The sequence below is a fragment of the Sinocyclocheilus anshuiensis genome, unplaced genomic scaffold, assembly GCF_001515605.1.
Source record: "Sinocyclocheilus anshuiensis isolate Anshui unplaced genomic scaffold, SAMN03320099.WGS_v1.1 scaffold4, whole genome shotgun sequence".
Lineage (NCBI taxonomy): Eukaryota > Metazoa > Chordata > Actinopteri > Cypriniformes > Cyprinidae > Sinocyclocheilus > Sinocyclocheilus anshuiensis.
In genome coordinates this window covers 1464638-1480381 of record NW_015554075.1, presented here as the reverse complement: position 1 = coordinate 1480381, position 15744 = coordinate 1464638, and the positions used below count along the sequence as shown (strand labels likewise).

Below are 15744 nucleotides of genomic sequence, written 5' to 3'. Positions count from 1 at the left end.
TGTGTAAAGACACGAAACGATCGGTCTGTGCAAGAAACTGAACCGTATTTATATCGTTTTTTTTTACCTATGATGCACTGCAATGTCTGAACTGTCCTGAGCGTGTCACCTATCTCTCAAATGGACCATTGACATTCCTAATTGAGATTGTAGATAGAGTGTCAATGGTCCATTTGAGAGATAGGTGGCGGTAATGCACTTCTAAGTCTGCGATCCACCGTAAAGCAAGAAGACGCCTCACGCGCCGGCTGTCGAGGACGCGCTCAGGACTGTTCAGGGTTTAATTTGGTTTTGTTTGTGTATGTTTTTTTTTTTTACTCTCAAAGCCATAATTCCCATTCACCTCCATTATAAGACTGACAATCTTATAAATCTTTGTTTGTGTTCTACTGAAGAAACAAAGTCACCTACATCTTGGATGCCCTGGGGGTAAGCAGATAAACATTACATTTTCATTTTTGGGTGAACTATCCCTTTAAATACTGTAACTAAAAAGCAATGATCTCCTTTTCTTTATGCCTCTTATTTACTAAGATGCAGTTTACTTAAACAGGAACAATTAAGTTCCATTACAATAATTTTCACATTGCATCCTGCACTGGATATGAGATACTAGAGTCAGATGTTCACAAGGGGAAAATCTGAAAACCAACGAAACTGGTGTAACTGGATCATCATAAACCCAGGTGTTCGCGTCGTGTCGTGTAGAAATTTGATCACGATCTCCAGTGTGAGAACAACAGCATTGCTGGCATTACCATTAGAGACAGGCTTCCAAGCATGCAGAGAGCACTGGGTTGCACCGTTCTTCAAGAGACTGACTGCCATTGTTGTTCCACCATGAGAATGACCGTACAATCTGAAGTAATAGGCTCCTTTGATTGGTGCTGTGAAAACACCAGCAATGTACATGTACAAAGTAGCCACAGAGAATATCATATGTGAACAGGATTCTGCATTTGTCATGATATTCTCATTACAGAACTTGACCAGTATTTAAGTCATAGGCACCTCCAATATTACTAAAGACTTTTTTGTAGACCAGAGTTTTTGGAGTGTTAGTGGGCCCAGTGTGTCCTGTTCCAGATTCCAGAAGTCCAGCTGAAAAGGCAACCTTTTTGGCTGTGAATAAGCGAACAGACTGGTGTGAAATGTATAATAAAATCAAATATTTAATTTAAAACATTTAATTAACAAACGTAACAGCCAAACAGTCAAAACCGCTTCATGGGTACAGTTATTGTTCTCCTTTCTTGATTTTATAATAGAAAAGACAAAAAATGGAACGAATATAAGTCAAATGGGTAGCAAGCTAATCTAGTGTTTCTTCTAATTCTTGTATCCTTTCATCCATGTTTTTTAGTTTCTCGAGCTCAGCAATAATGTTCACATTTGGTGAAAATAAATCTTCTGCAAGTGAACTGAACTCCCAGCACAGAGCAGCAGTAGCCTTTGTAACACCGCCATCGTCAGTTATTTTTCAGGTACACAAATTACACCTGTGATTATTCCACAGTTTAGCTTCGAATTTCAAACACTGTTAAAATGCTTTGAAACCTTGTGGTTGCATAAGGTAGTAAACTTTGTACTTTAATCCATTAGAACAAGTCGGATGTAGAATTGAGTGCACTGAAAATTTTTCAGCATAAATGCATTACATTAAAGGTGACATATCATGAAAATCTGACTTTTCCAGGTTTTAAGTGCTATAATCAGGTCCCCAGTGCATCTACCAACCAAGGAAACGTGAAAAAGATTAACCCAGTAACTTTGTTTTGGTAAGCCTTTTTCTGCAAGCGTCTGAAAAAAACTCCCCTAGTGATGTGGCAAAGGGATCTCATTATAATACTACCGCCCCATAATCTATAAGTTTACACCCACGGCGCCGTCATTTTGATTTCACAAGCGACAACGGTGTACCAGCTCTAATGCCATGGCGAAGGTTTGAGCAAAACATGCTAACTGTTCTGCCTTTGGCTGCACAGACGAGCAAAGAACACTACTTAGAGTCCCAGCCTCAGAGGAGACAAGAGAGCAGTGGATTTATTGATTTATTTACTGTATATTGCTGCTGCCACACAGATCTAATATACACATGCGATTTATTTCCCCGCTGTTTATCTTCACAGACATAATCGACTGTTTTTGTTACTCATGTGTGTTTTTAACGTAAACTCGTGTGTGAATGAGAACTTAGTTTAGTACTCGCATGCTGTGACAGCCGCTTTCTGTCCGTGTGCTTCGGATGTGTGCTCTCAGAAAACCATATATCAGAAGTTTAAACTAATATGGTAATGAACATGATAAACATGATAATCAGAACCAAAACAGATGTTTTTTTTTTAGCAGGTATGAGCTGTAATGTAAAGATTAACCCAGTAACTTTGTTTTGGTAAGCCTTTTTCTGCAAGCGTCTGAAAAAAACTCCCCTAGTGATGTGGCAAAGGGATCTCATTATAATACTACCGCCCCATAATCTATAAGTTTACACCCACGGCGCCGTCATTTTGATTTCACAAGCGACAACGTATTGTAAAAAGGGGCATAATATGTCTCCTTTAATATAAAAATGTAGGTAGAAAAGTACACACACACAATTTCCTATATATTTTATATATTTATACTTTACTTAATTTTAACATGATATCGCGTAAATATTTGTCACAGCTAAAATGTCTGTAATGTTTTATATTGAATAATAATAATAATAATAATAGACATGCAACATGTAGCAGCCTACATAAATCAGACTGTCACTGTTTACACAGCGTCTCCCTGACATGGCTGCATCAACACTACTGATGTTCCTGAAAACACTTCTTTCTTTGCGTGCACATTTGGGTGGCATTATGCTAATATTTCCACATAGTGACGTAGATATGTGGGGGAGTGTTAGAACCAGGCATTTTAGGTAGGCGTGGCTGACTCTTAACTTTTATAAAGAATATCTCTTTGGATTTGAGACTTTAGTCTTTGCAACTTTACAGATCTTCTTTATGCACCAAGAGCTTGTAACACTCCAAAGAGAAAGGAAAACTTGAAATCGCATCATATGACCCCTTTAAGAAAAAACACACCCTGATTTAGCATCGTCTTTATAGCAAAATGTGCTGATAAATTCTGTGATTTGCAGACAGTGCTCTTAGCTTATGATTTGTTGAGCTGTATTGACAGCATCCTCTGAATATAAATGAAAGACTGTTGGCTAACTTCAATTTCAAAAGAATGGTCAAAAACAGAATTAGCCTCAATGTCCATATGGGAATTGTCAAAATACTGGTCTGCATTCTGGAGGTTAATTAATAAATGAATTAATCAGGCTTTGCCAAAACCAAGTCATACATGACAAGAACGCTACAATGTGAAATACTCGAGAGTATAATGACATGCTGAATAAGAGCTCTATTCCAGTCTTTAATTTGTAGGCCTATCACATTCGTCTTACCACTAGATGGTGCCATAATGAAAAATATGAATTAAGGATTAGTTTAGTATCCATTACCCAGGCGGTCAAAAACGAGATCTTAAATGTTATCACGGTGATCTCTCCATTTTCGCATGGTTTGCTTATTGTTTAGCATATATTTATTATCCAAAGCCATTTTCATGTAACAGACATGTAAAACGTTGAGAATGTTTAGCATTGTATATAACTGACCCTTTTTGCATCTAGAAGTGAAAGATGTAATAGTTGGGTAAATTATATAGTGGTGAATGGAAGCTAACAAATATATTTTTGTGTTCCCATTTGCTCCAATAGTAAATATCCACAGTGTATGTGTAAATATCCAATCAGTTTATGATAGGTAAAATTCTCGTCCTACATTTTTTCCTCATTGCATATCATCAGAAATGGGTGACATCAGAGACATAAACTAGGTTGCGAACAGGGTTTCATTTTGACTCCAAGTGTTCTGATGTCACATCAAACACCATCACCATTTAATGAAGCATTATGCTAAATGGGCTGATGCTTTGCACAGTCAACACCGGATATGCAGGGACATCCAAGCACTCTCCTTTTACTTACGACCCCCTTTTCATCACATCATCTTTCTCTCAAATGCTCTGCTTTGCCTCATCATTAACCACCAGTTGACGACTAAATAGGCATTAACTCCACAGGCCACTAAATAAAGAGGCCTGAAGGGAAGAGAACATGTAAGATCATGATTTTTATTAATAACTCCCTCTCATCTTTCAATTTGTAAAGTAATCTTGAGCTATAACACGCGCACGCATATAATCTTGCACATACATGTACTGTAGTGCCCTCACAGAGTTTAGGCATGTAGGCCGTAAAAAAAAAATTCTCAGTGCTGATAAACACACTGAGCATGAATGTGGTCGGGCACGTATCATATGCTTCATTCTGGGTCAGACAGAAGTGCAAGCCAGAATTGATTGCCCAAAAAGCAAACTGACATCTGTGAAACCCAAGGAGATGCACCAGCCTTGCCTCTCCATGTCGTCCTGGAGTGACCTAGTGCCACATTCTAGCATCAAGGATGAGCCAAGTGCAGCAAATAAGACACCCCCACTGCCCACCCTCTCCACACGTCCGTCTCCATGCTACATCTTGTATTTTTAGCCAAGATCTGAGCTGTGTAACACTTAATATGGCAGAGAATGTCTTCCTGTGTGCCTTAAGATCCCTTTCCTTTCCATCTCATAACATTGCCTTCTTCATAATCTTTCATTCATGCTTCATTTTTTGGTTGTCCCATACACAAACTTTCTGTTGTTTCCCTAAAGGTCATAATAAAAAGTTCTGTATGGTTAATTCTACTTTGCCTTGCTCCAATCTCTAGTCTGGCTCACTCCATGAAGAATCATGTCTCTTTCTTTTTTAGCATCTCTCTCTCTCTCTCTTTCTCTCTCATGCACTCACCTAATCCCACCCCCTAAAACGCTCTTGACCCTGTTACTCGTCTCTTTTACCCGTGCGTAGGGGTTTCATACAGGGGGCCTCAGGACTTGGTCTTGTCTGATCTGGGTGGCGGGGATCACAGGTCCTTTCTAATTAAATTTTATGACGTAATTAGTCAATTTGTTTTTAATTCATTGGAACTACATATTTCCCTTCTTAAGTATTGAATCATGAAGTGGAACCTAGTGTTCCTTGGGCTCCTTCTGACCTTCGGGCAGCTGTCATGGGGGCAGAAAGGTATGGACATCCCTGAGTATGATGGAAAGGACCGCGTTCACGACCTAAATGCCAAGAATTACAAGTCTGTGATGAAGAAATATGACGTGATGGTGGTGTACTACCATGAGCACGTAGGATCCAGCAAAGTCTCCCAGAAACAGTTTCAGATTGAGGAGCTGGCCCTTGAGGTGGGTTTCACTCAGAAATCAGCCAAAGGGGAGGGAGTTGTAGGTAGCACCTGGAACCAGTGGGCAACTGTGGGCAAGTTTGATGTTAATGAACATCCTTTACCAAGAGACATCTGTGAAATGTGGAGTGCCATTTAGAGTAGATTATCATATTTGCTGTTGTTTTAGCAAAATATGACTTTATATGCACACCTGAAATATGCCTGCTACTGATATCACTTATTTAGATAAAGTGTGGCTAACCTGTTTATTTAAAGTCTTCATTCTAGACATATTGCTTGTGAGTTTTACACATTGTGTAGTGTTTCAATAAGAGCAGAACAGATTTGAACATAAATTCTTGTTAATCAATGTCAAAACCATTTTTTATTTTAACTAAAACTTAAAAATAGTTCTTGTTAATTGAAATAAAGCTGAAATAAAATGAAAACGTATCTTTAAAAACTGAAACGGAAATAAATAGTTAATAGGTTTAACTTGAAGTACTAAAATTACTAAAACTAAAACTGAAATTTAAAAATATATATAAATATAAATATTTATTAAAACCAATAAAAAATGACATGCATTATGAAAAAAAACCTCAACCAAAAAATATAAATACAAAAGCCATTTTTAAAATTTTTAATAAATACTATAATAGTATACAAATAATTCTAAAATAACACTGCTTGTGTCTTAATTTCGATTCTAGCCACAGGTTAGATAAATATAAATGTTACATTTAAACAGAATGCAAAACTAAATATTTAGCGAATAGTCAAATGTGTTGCCCCTTGAGCAATGTCAATCAAAGACTCATGAAGCCAATAGAAAAGTTCATCTCTACAGGAATTAGTGTGTGACTATTTATAGCATGTAGTATTTTACTTCGGGCACTTTATAGTTCTGCTCTTATGGTTCATGGAAAGTTACATCGATAGTATAAACAGAGCTACATGGCACTTAAATTTGACAAAAATATTGTAATTTGCATTGATGTATCTATTTGTGGGTGGTTGACACAGTAATTGACTTAGTATTAGCCATAGTTTTTCATTGCTTAACATTGATAGAGGACAATTACAAATTAATGTAATAAATGATATACATCAGATGCTTTGCTCTATATCAGAAGGAAAAGTACTCCACCAGAGCCAGGGGAATGTGGGGCCTGTTACACCAGCCATGAGAACACTCTGGACTATGGCATCTATGTTCAGAAAAGTGCTGATGCATCACGCAGTATATTTGCACCCTGAGCATAAGCCTGGATGGGTCATTTTTCAAAGGAATTTGTTTTTCTGGATTTAACTCAGTACATTTTCACTTGGGTTTGTCGACAGGCCCACATGCAAATATCAAAACTAATGTTAAAAAAGATTATGTAACGTACTGCAAAGTAGCATTTGTAGTATTTTGAAGCATCAATACTGATTTTCTCTAACAGTACAGTATGTAGAGCCTGACGGACAGGGCCAGGGGCCAAATCATGAGTAACACTATATTAGATTGCATAAGAAGACAGATATTAGCCAGCTGTTGACAACAGTGTTGTTATTGTTAACTAAAACAACAAAAAAAGAGTTAGCCTAATTTAAAAAAGAAAAGCTGTAATAAACGGTAATACACTTATTAGATCCTTTTTGTAGAACTGCTTACAGCTGAACTGAACTCGTTTCAAAATTGATGACCTTCACACTGTTATTGATGTGAACTGAATCAACACTGAACTGACTTGAGCTAAATAACACGATTGTCTATTAGAGCTGCTTTACAGCAAAATCTGAATTCACTCTATAATTGAGTTTCCATAGCTGATTCTGCTATTTTCCTGTTGATCTCTGTAAAGCTACTTTGACTCAATCTGTAATGTATAAAGTGCTATAGAAATAAAGGTGACTTGACATGAAAAAACTCAAATCATCTTAAATGACAATTAGATATATTACCCTGGCAACTAACTGAAATAAAAGAAGTTTAAGTACTGAAATGACTAAAACTGAAACTGAAATAAAAATAAAGCTAAATATAAATATTTTCAAGAATAAAAAACTAAATGAAAATATAAAAATAAAAGCTAATGCAATTAATAAATACTTTATAAATAATACTAAAATAACACAAAGAGTATAAAAAAAAACAATTCACATCACTTTCATTTCAAATCAACCTTTCAGCTAAACATACCGATTGTAATATGGACAATGCCACAAGCATTCCCAATCACCCATTACATTAGCATCTTCCTTTAAACTCTCAGCAGGCAGAACTCACCCCATGTGGTTAAAAGGTTATGCCATCGTTTAGCCATGCTGTCACCCTCCTGCATTCAATAGTGGCCTGTTGTTATTAAGGACTTTGTGTGTGGGCCACAGTGCAATCTTAAAGAAACAACAGATATTGTTATATTGTGTTTGTCGTATGGGATTACCTCATTTGAGTAACCATATGTCTAAATCTTTGATGTTAGTTATAAAATACCTGGCATACTGACGGATTTGTGTTGGACATTGTATTTTTTGGGAGAAGGGCCAGAACTTCCAATCGCCTGACCTTTTAATTTAGTGGATTATTATTATTATTATTATAGTTGTTGTTAAAATAAATAAACAATGACAATTAAATAATAATAATAATAAATGATTATTATTTGTATTATTATTGTTTTTTTGTCATTTAATATATGTGGTTAATGTGTTGAGGATTAATATTTGACCCTCATACTGGTCTAACCAGTTTGTTTAGCAGTTTTGTTAACATTGTCCAATATAATTGATCAGCCATGCATTATGCACAACCTTTTTTTTGATAGGCCTATAATATGAGGGTAATAGATTCTGTAAAAATTCCGTTTAAAGGCCCAATAGCTGTGGGTTTTTGCGTATGTGGCTTTGCTCCCTAATACACAGCGGTCCAGCACTGATGTAATGTTACGGGAGTTATAATAACTTATAACAGCTTGTGTGCTGTGTGGATGCAGGAGGTTCTAGCATGAAATCTGCACTGTCGGCTGAGAGGACCGAGTGTTGGGCACAGTACTGTACCTGTCAGCGGATCCCAGGAACTTGAACGTCACCACCACTTTGCCAAAATAGTCCTGGTTGGTCTCTGCAGCAACGCTAATTATAGTCGGCTCTGCTGTCATTGCTGTTTGTGTGGTACAGGCCGCTGTGATGCTCCATAACAGAAGATCTGCTTTCTGCCCTTATAGAAACACTTTCATTTACACCAACCAGCGCAGGGTGTTCTGGTTAAATTTCCTTTACAAATGTTGGTTACTAATGTGTTGACTTATAAACATTCCTTAGGCCTCTGAGTAAACCTAGTTATAGATATGATACTGTTTTCTCAGTTCTGTTATTATTACTGATTTAGTTATCTTTCATCACGTCTCTGAATTAGCAAATATATGCTGAATTGAAAAGATATGAAGGTATGACTAAGTGAGATGGAGAGATGCAAAGAGGAAGAAGAAGGGTGCATTACACCGTGGCTGTGTATTGGATTAAACATCTCCTCCTCCTTCCTCTATCCTGATTCTGATTTGTCATAAGCAAGCTCTATCTAGATTCATTGCAAAAGTCCTCTCTTGTTGACTCATGGCTTTTGTGGGTCACCTTATATAGCCGTGGTCTATTTGGCCTGAAGCCTTTAGCTGAGTTTAGCCTAAGATTTGATTAACAGACATACATCCCCCTCCTTTTAAAACTAGTGTGTTGCACTAATGCATAGGACTAAACTCATAGGAAAACCATGAGAAAATCTGTGAAGCATTATCCTATTATAAGGCACTCTAATACTGATAAGAATTTTATCTCTAAAATATTGATGCTAATATTACAAACAAACTGGAAGAACAGCACATTTAAACAAATAAATAGAACACTTGGATAAACCTTAAAAAACTCCCAGTAGTTCCAGTAGCTCCATTATTTAAATAATCAAAATGAATTTAACGAATTTCAAAGCTATAGGACATTCAACTTGATATTTCAAGTCAGTTTAATAAAATGTAAGTTTAAATGACTTGTACAGGCAGTTAGAATGTACATCCACAAAATTAAAATGATCTCATTTACTGAATTAATATTTTTCGTTGTCTTTTTTTTCCGTGCAATTACTGTGAATGAGAACGGAAGGTTTCAAGTAGCACCATAAAAATACCAGAAACATCCATAAAATTCATGCACTAAATTCCAAGTTTCAGACTGTAAATGTAATTCATTATTTAAAAAATTTCACCTTGGCATGTTAATTAGAGAAATAGCAATTTACGATTCTTCAGTCATTATTTTTTGCCAGACATTTACAATGATCCGATCTGGATGATCTGGCGGATACATTCTGATTCATTTATTGACTTGATTTGGTCGCGGCAGTTAATGCATAGATACCTAAGAAGATGTCGCCTAAGGTGCATTACATAAGCTATCCGAAATAATGGATCTGCAGAAGTCTTTAGTAGCATCTGAAACGTTAACCGTGCCAAGATGGCGGACGTGTTGACATCACAGTCTATGGTTGACATATGCGAACTAGTCAAATGAAGGATCTGCGTATAGATATCTATGCGTTAACAGCTTGCTTGAGGGGAACATTATCAGTGAATAATGACTTAAAATTTAGTCTGTTTTTCATACAAAGCTGTCACATGACATCAAAAGACTTTAAATACTGTGTGCATGTGATATTAAAATCCTTTATGATATGTTTATGCCGCTTATTATTATTATTATTATTATTTTATTTTTTTATTTTTTTATGAAGCTTAAAGAATTCAGTCCCAGTGTATAGTAATTGCATAGGGAAGAGCAACCAGCACATTGCTTCTCCTTTTGTGCTGCATGGAAGAAACAAAGTCAAACAAGTTACTGACAATTTTAATTTGACAATTTTCTCAAAGTGAGATATGTGTGAGTATGTATAGGAATTGGTTCTTCACAGTGGTTGGAGAAATGGTTGGTTGCACCTGTCACCACGCCAGCACCCTGTTACTCCAGCTCAGCAGGCACATGTAGCGCTGTGATTGGTGGAAGCAGCTGTCCATCATAGGAGTCAAGTTTCACACCAATTTAGAAAGTGCAGGGGCAGCACTCTTGATGACTGCTTTTATGGATGTAAGACTGTGGACGAAACTAGCCACAGTTCTTACAGCATAGCCTGAAATATCTGTGCAGACAGAAAACAAATTTGCTGTCCTTGTCCAACACGCTGTGTTTGTACTCAGTTACCAAAACCAGGTTGATAATGAATACATAATGGCTGTGCTGATAGGACACAAACCCTCATGAGCTTAAAACAAGAAGTCACTTTACCTTAGTGTTTCCAAATGAACAGGAACTGCCCTCTTAAGAGTTATATCATGTGAACTGGGTATATGTTAGGGCACCACTAACATGCATTTAAACATTTAAACTAAACCACACATGCTGTTTAAAGAGCTGTAGGACATTATTTTTTATTATATTTTATTTTTTGTTACACAGCTTGCTGCACAAGTCCTGGAGGATTTTGACGATGAGGACATCGGAATCGGCCTACTCGATGAGAAGACAGACAAAGCTGTTGCCAAGAAATTAGGTACGTATATTCAAGAAACACTCAAATATTACCATAACTGTAATGTGATGTGATCTAATCAATGTAAATATTAATTTAGGGATTAAGTGGAATATTTGTACATTTTTTAACAAAAAATGATCTTTTACACTGCAAACATTTGTATTTTTATTTTAATTTTACATTTTTGTTTATACAAAACCTTAACCTAAATTGTAAAAATGTAGATTTTTATCTATAATCTACTCAGTGGAAGATACTGTTGGTGTGTTTTGGTTTGTCTAGTCTGTAAATAAGTCCATGTCTGTTACTGTAGTGGAAGAAATATTATGACATTAGGTCAAAGGTCATTTTTTTGACATTTCATTAAAGTTTAATTGCATCTGATTGTGTGTTTTCTGGTGAAAATCCTCCAAATTATTTTTTTTTCCTGTTGTCAGGCTTTATTTCATGCTTTATTTATTCCTCTGGTACAGATTACATGTTAAACTTTAGGATATCAGCAGAAGAACAACCATGACCTCTGGTGGACATTTCCCTCATGGTTCTCACAGGTTTATTTCCATTTTTTGCGCTCTTCAGGTCTGGATGAGGCTGACAGTATCTACATCTTCATTGAGGACGAGGTCATTGAGTACGATGGAGAGCTTGCTGCAGACACACTGGTGGAGTTCCTCTTTGATGTACGTGAAAATAATTTATACCTGGTGCTTATTATGGACAGTTTGGTCTCAAATAATTCAGCAATTCTTTACTATATGTTTTTGTTTTCTTTCACATTTTTAATTTACTTCCTGCACTTCTTTTCGCCGACTTGTTCTCCTTCTTGCACATGCACGCTTAGTCCTCAGTGTCAGGAGTCAACTTGTCATTACCCCCCATTCTAATCAACTCTTTTCCCAGGTCATTGAGGATCCAGTTGAGATCATTGACAATGTGCGAGAGTTGAAAGGTTTCCATAATATTGAGGAGGATATCAAGCTGGTGGGCTTCTTCAAGAGTCAGAAATCTGAGCGTACGTATCCAAATGGGCCATGCAATGGGCTTTTTTCCCCCACATACTGTATAAACTGTTTGAGAAGTTCACCTGTGGTCTTGTGATTTTTAGACTACCATGAATATGAAGACGCAGCAGAGGAGTTTCATCCACACATCAAGTTCTTTGCCACCTTTAGCCCAAAGGTAACTAATGTAAACATAATTTACACAATCCTGGTAGTTATCAGAAATCTACCAACTGCATTGGACTTTCTGGTGATATTTAGGTTTTATATCTTATCTTATCTCCTCTTGATCTTTTTAATTATGCTAAAAGGACTTTCTGAATGTTTAAGATGGCAGTAGTTTCACTCTAGCAGTGGAGTTTTAATAAACAAATTAACTTTTGCTTTTGGGAAATTTTCTAAAACTATGAAAACTATGCAATCCCTGTTTGCAGGTTGCTAAGTCTCTAGACTTGAAGTTGAATGAGGTGGACTTCTATGAGCCCTTCATGGATGAACCCGTCGTCATCCCTGGTAAACCCTACAGTGAGAAAGAACTTGTTGAATTCATTGAGGACAATGACAGGTGTGTTGACTGATGTGAAAAATGCTTTAAATTGAGAAATAAAATCATTAGTGAATATGATTGAAAATGTCTCCACAGGCCAACACTGAGGAAGATGCAGCCACACAACATGTATGAGATCTGGGTAAGCTGATGCTGTGTCAGTCAAACAGGTTTTTTTTTTTTTTTCGGTGCTTGCAAGGCAACACTTGATATTGCTGAAACATTCTGTTTTTCTTCTTTTTTTTGACAGTTTGCTACAATAAATTCAGCTTGACCACTTCACATACAGAATCGTTTCAAAGTTTGTTTTGTTGATAATTTCACTCTGCCATTGAGATGAATGGGAATGCTAATGGATAGCTCTCTCCAGGTATTACAGACCTCCTTGATTTAACCGTCTATAATCTAATGCCAAGGGTGTGTAATGAAAAGTATGGTGATGTAAATGTACGTTGACTTTTTTAAAGCTACACTATGTAACTATTTGACCTTCCGAACTGTCTTTACTTTATCCAAATACACTTGGTTAACCTAAAATACTGATTTATACTGTCCAGTTGGGACAGATTTCACAGGAAAATTGCATACATACGTCATTAGCCTGTGGGTAGAAGCTGAAGGTTTCTTGTTACAACAAATGAGCCATAGATCATTCAAAACGGAAATCTAAAAAACATACAAAAAACACATTATTTATTTGTCCATCCGCTCTGAGGAAATGTGCTGCATTAGGGTTATTATAGTTAAATAAAACTAAAATGAAAACCATTAAACAAAAACTACCAAAATGACAAGAACACACAAACAAAATTACTAAAACTTTAACTAAAATTATATATATATAAAAAAAAAAAAATCTAACTATTATAGTATCTCAACAATACTAAAATAGCTCTTTCCTGTATCTCTGTGTAGATCGGCGTGTCAAAACACAACAAACCAAATTCTCCAGTAAGACGAATTTAGCTTGATTGTTTTACCATTAAAGGGACAGTTTACAAAGTGTAGCTTTAAAAATAAAAGTATTTAAAAAAAAAAAACTAAAAAAAAAAAAAAACAAAAACAAATGGCTGCAATATAACAAAGAGTGAAAAATTTAAGGGGGTCTGAATACTTTCCGTACCCACTGTAATTATTGCAGAAACACATCATCATAGTCTGTGAAAAGGGTCCATATCTTTCAGAAAACACTTTTCTTATGCTGCCTTGCAAGCACTGTGATTTCCTTCAGGACATAAACATGCAGTATATTCACAAGATTATCTATTAGAAACTGTTGCTAGACTTATATTCTGAGTTAATGAAGGATCAAAGACATCATAAAGGTATTCCAAGATGTGATCTCATGATTTGTAGTAGTAACAGAGCACAAGATGTTTCCCTTCATGTACTGTAACCATCATTTTCTGACAGGAGGATGCTCTTGATGGCGAGCATATAATTGCTTTTGCTGAGGAGGGAGACCCAGGTATGAGATCTTTTTATTAAGTTGCTTATATTGATCTCTGTCATTTTAAAACATGACACTTGAACGTTTGGGGTTTTCTTGGGGTTCCTTCAGATGGCTTTGAATTCCTTGAAATCGTGAAGGAGGTGGCAGAGGATAACACAGACAATCCAAACCTGAGCATCGTCTGGATCGACCCCGATGACTTCCCTCTGGTAACCCTATGACTTTTATTGTGTTAAGAAATGTGGAATATTCCAAATATAATCCTTGTTGTGAAAGTAGATACCAGTACATAAGCAGTGATGAGAGTATCTCTGTGGCCTGCAGCTTGTCCCCTATTGGGAGAAGACCTTCGACATTGACCTGTCCTCACCTCAGATTGGTGTAGTGGAGGTTGATGATGTAAGTTTCTCACAGTAGGATTTATTTGCTGTGTTGTGTCTTTCGAGACTGAGCTGTTGTGTCTTCTGCAGGCTGAGAGTATCTGGTTTGATATGGATGATGGCGATGACATGCCAACAGTTGATGAGTTGGAGGATTGGCTGGAGGATGTGCTAGAGAACAAAATTGATCCTGATGACGACGAGCTAGATGATGACGACGACGATGACGACGACGACGATGATGATGACGACGACGATGACGACGACGACGATGATGATGACGATGATGACGATGACGATGACGATGATGACGACGACGATGATGATGATGATGAGGACGAGGACGACGACGATGATGACGACGACGATGACGATGACGATGATGATGACGATGACGACGATGATGACGACGACGATGATGATGACGATGATGATGACGATGACGACGATGATGATGATGACGACGACGATGACGACGATGATGATGATGACGACGACGACGACGACGATGATTAAACTCTTACCATTTTACATGTATTATCCAAACTAAAGTCTGTTTAATTGCAACTGTCTGAATCATCAACGTGATACGTGATAAAAATTCCTTCGTTATTTTTTTGTCGGATATCACGAGGTTAAAAATGTCAGCGTTTAACTGTGACCTTCCACGCATATCTAGGAATGCGTTCATCATTCTCTCTCCCATTGACCCAATGTTTTATTCAAAGACCACGCTCTCTCTCAAACCTTCAGATATTCACTTCCAAATGTTGACATCACTTCTAAAAACCAAAATCATTAGCAAAAGATGTATTCCTTTCAGTTTGTTGCCATCCATTTCTTTCATTCATAAGGACATACTGTAATTGGCAGTTAAATAACCACTAATACATTTGGAAAAAAGGAACTGACTTTCAAGCATAAAAATTTAACCAAAAATGTAAGATAGTCAGAGGGAGCAGTAAGATTATTTTAAGTGTACATCCATCTGTTAAATTTGTTGTTATTGTCTCAATGTTTATTTGTATTAATATGTGGATGGATTGTTTGTCCCACTGTGATAGGACCTAAAGGTGCTAAGCAGGCTTTTCCTCAAGGTCTTTCGTCATACCTTCTTTCTTTGTTAAGACAGGATGTGACCTTATGTGACATTAGACAGAGAAGGGATTGTCCAGCGTTCCTTCTGTGTCTAAAAAGTGCAGTAAATCACACGTTTTCTACTGAAAAAGAAACATGAATGTTTTATTTTTTTTGTAATAAAGACAACTTGGTTTAACTCTTAAGTCTTAAAATAAAAACAGATTGGAATAAAGTGTTGTAAATCACAGTTTTTATGAGACATTACAAAAAAGAGACTATGGATCTGCTTCTAGTAGGCTAGGTTATTGTTGTCTTTAGAATCAAATACGGACTTTACATATCCAGAACATGGCACTGGGTTTCTTTTCTATTTTACCATGTAATGTCATGCAGAGGATACAG

The 15744-nt window shown here is 36.6% G+C and overlaps 1 protein-coding gene and 1 pseudogene across 1 annotated transcript; one reads left to right on the top strand and one right to left on the bottom strand.

Moving 5' to 3' along the window:
• Positions 1-626: 626 nt before the first annotated feature.
• LOC107668943 (complement C1q-like protein 4) lies at positions 627-1518 on the bottom strand (annotated as a pseudogene).
• A 3413-nt stretch (positions 1519-4931) lies between these two features.
• LOC107668994 (calsequestrin-1-like) lies at positions 4932-15574 on the top strand. Its single transcript, XM_016461081.1, has 11 exons — positions 4932-5337; positions 10806-10899; positions 11461-11561; positions 11782-11893; positions 11987-12060; positions 12317-12447; positions 12526-12571; positions 13843-13897; positions 13991-14091; positions 14207-14281; positions 14353-15574. The coding sequence occupies exons 1-11, from the start codon at positions 5101-5103 to the stop codon at positions 14776-14778; spliced, it is 1452 nt and encodes a 483-aa protein (XP_016316567.1). The 5' UTR covers positions 4932-5100; the 3' UTR covers positions 14779-15574.
• Positions 15575-15744: the final 170 nt, after the last annotated feature.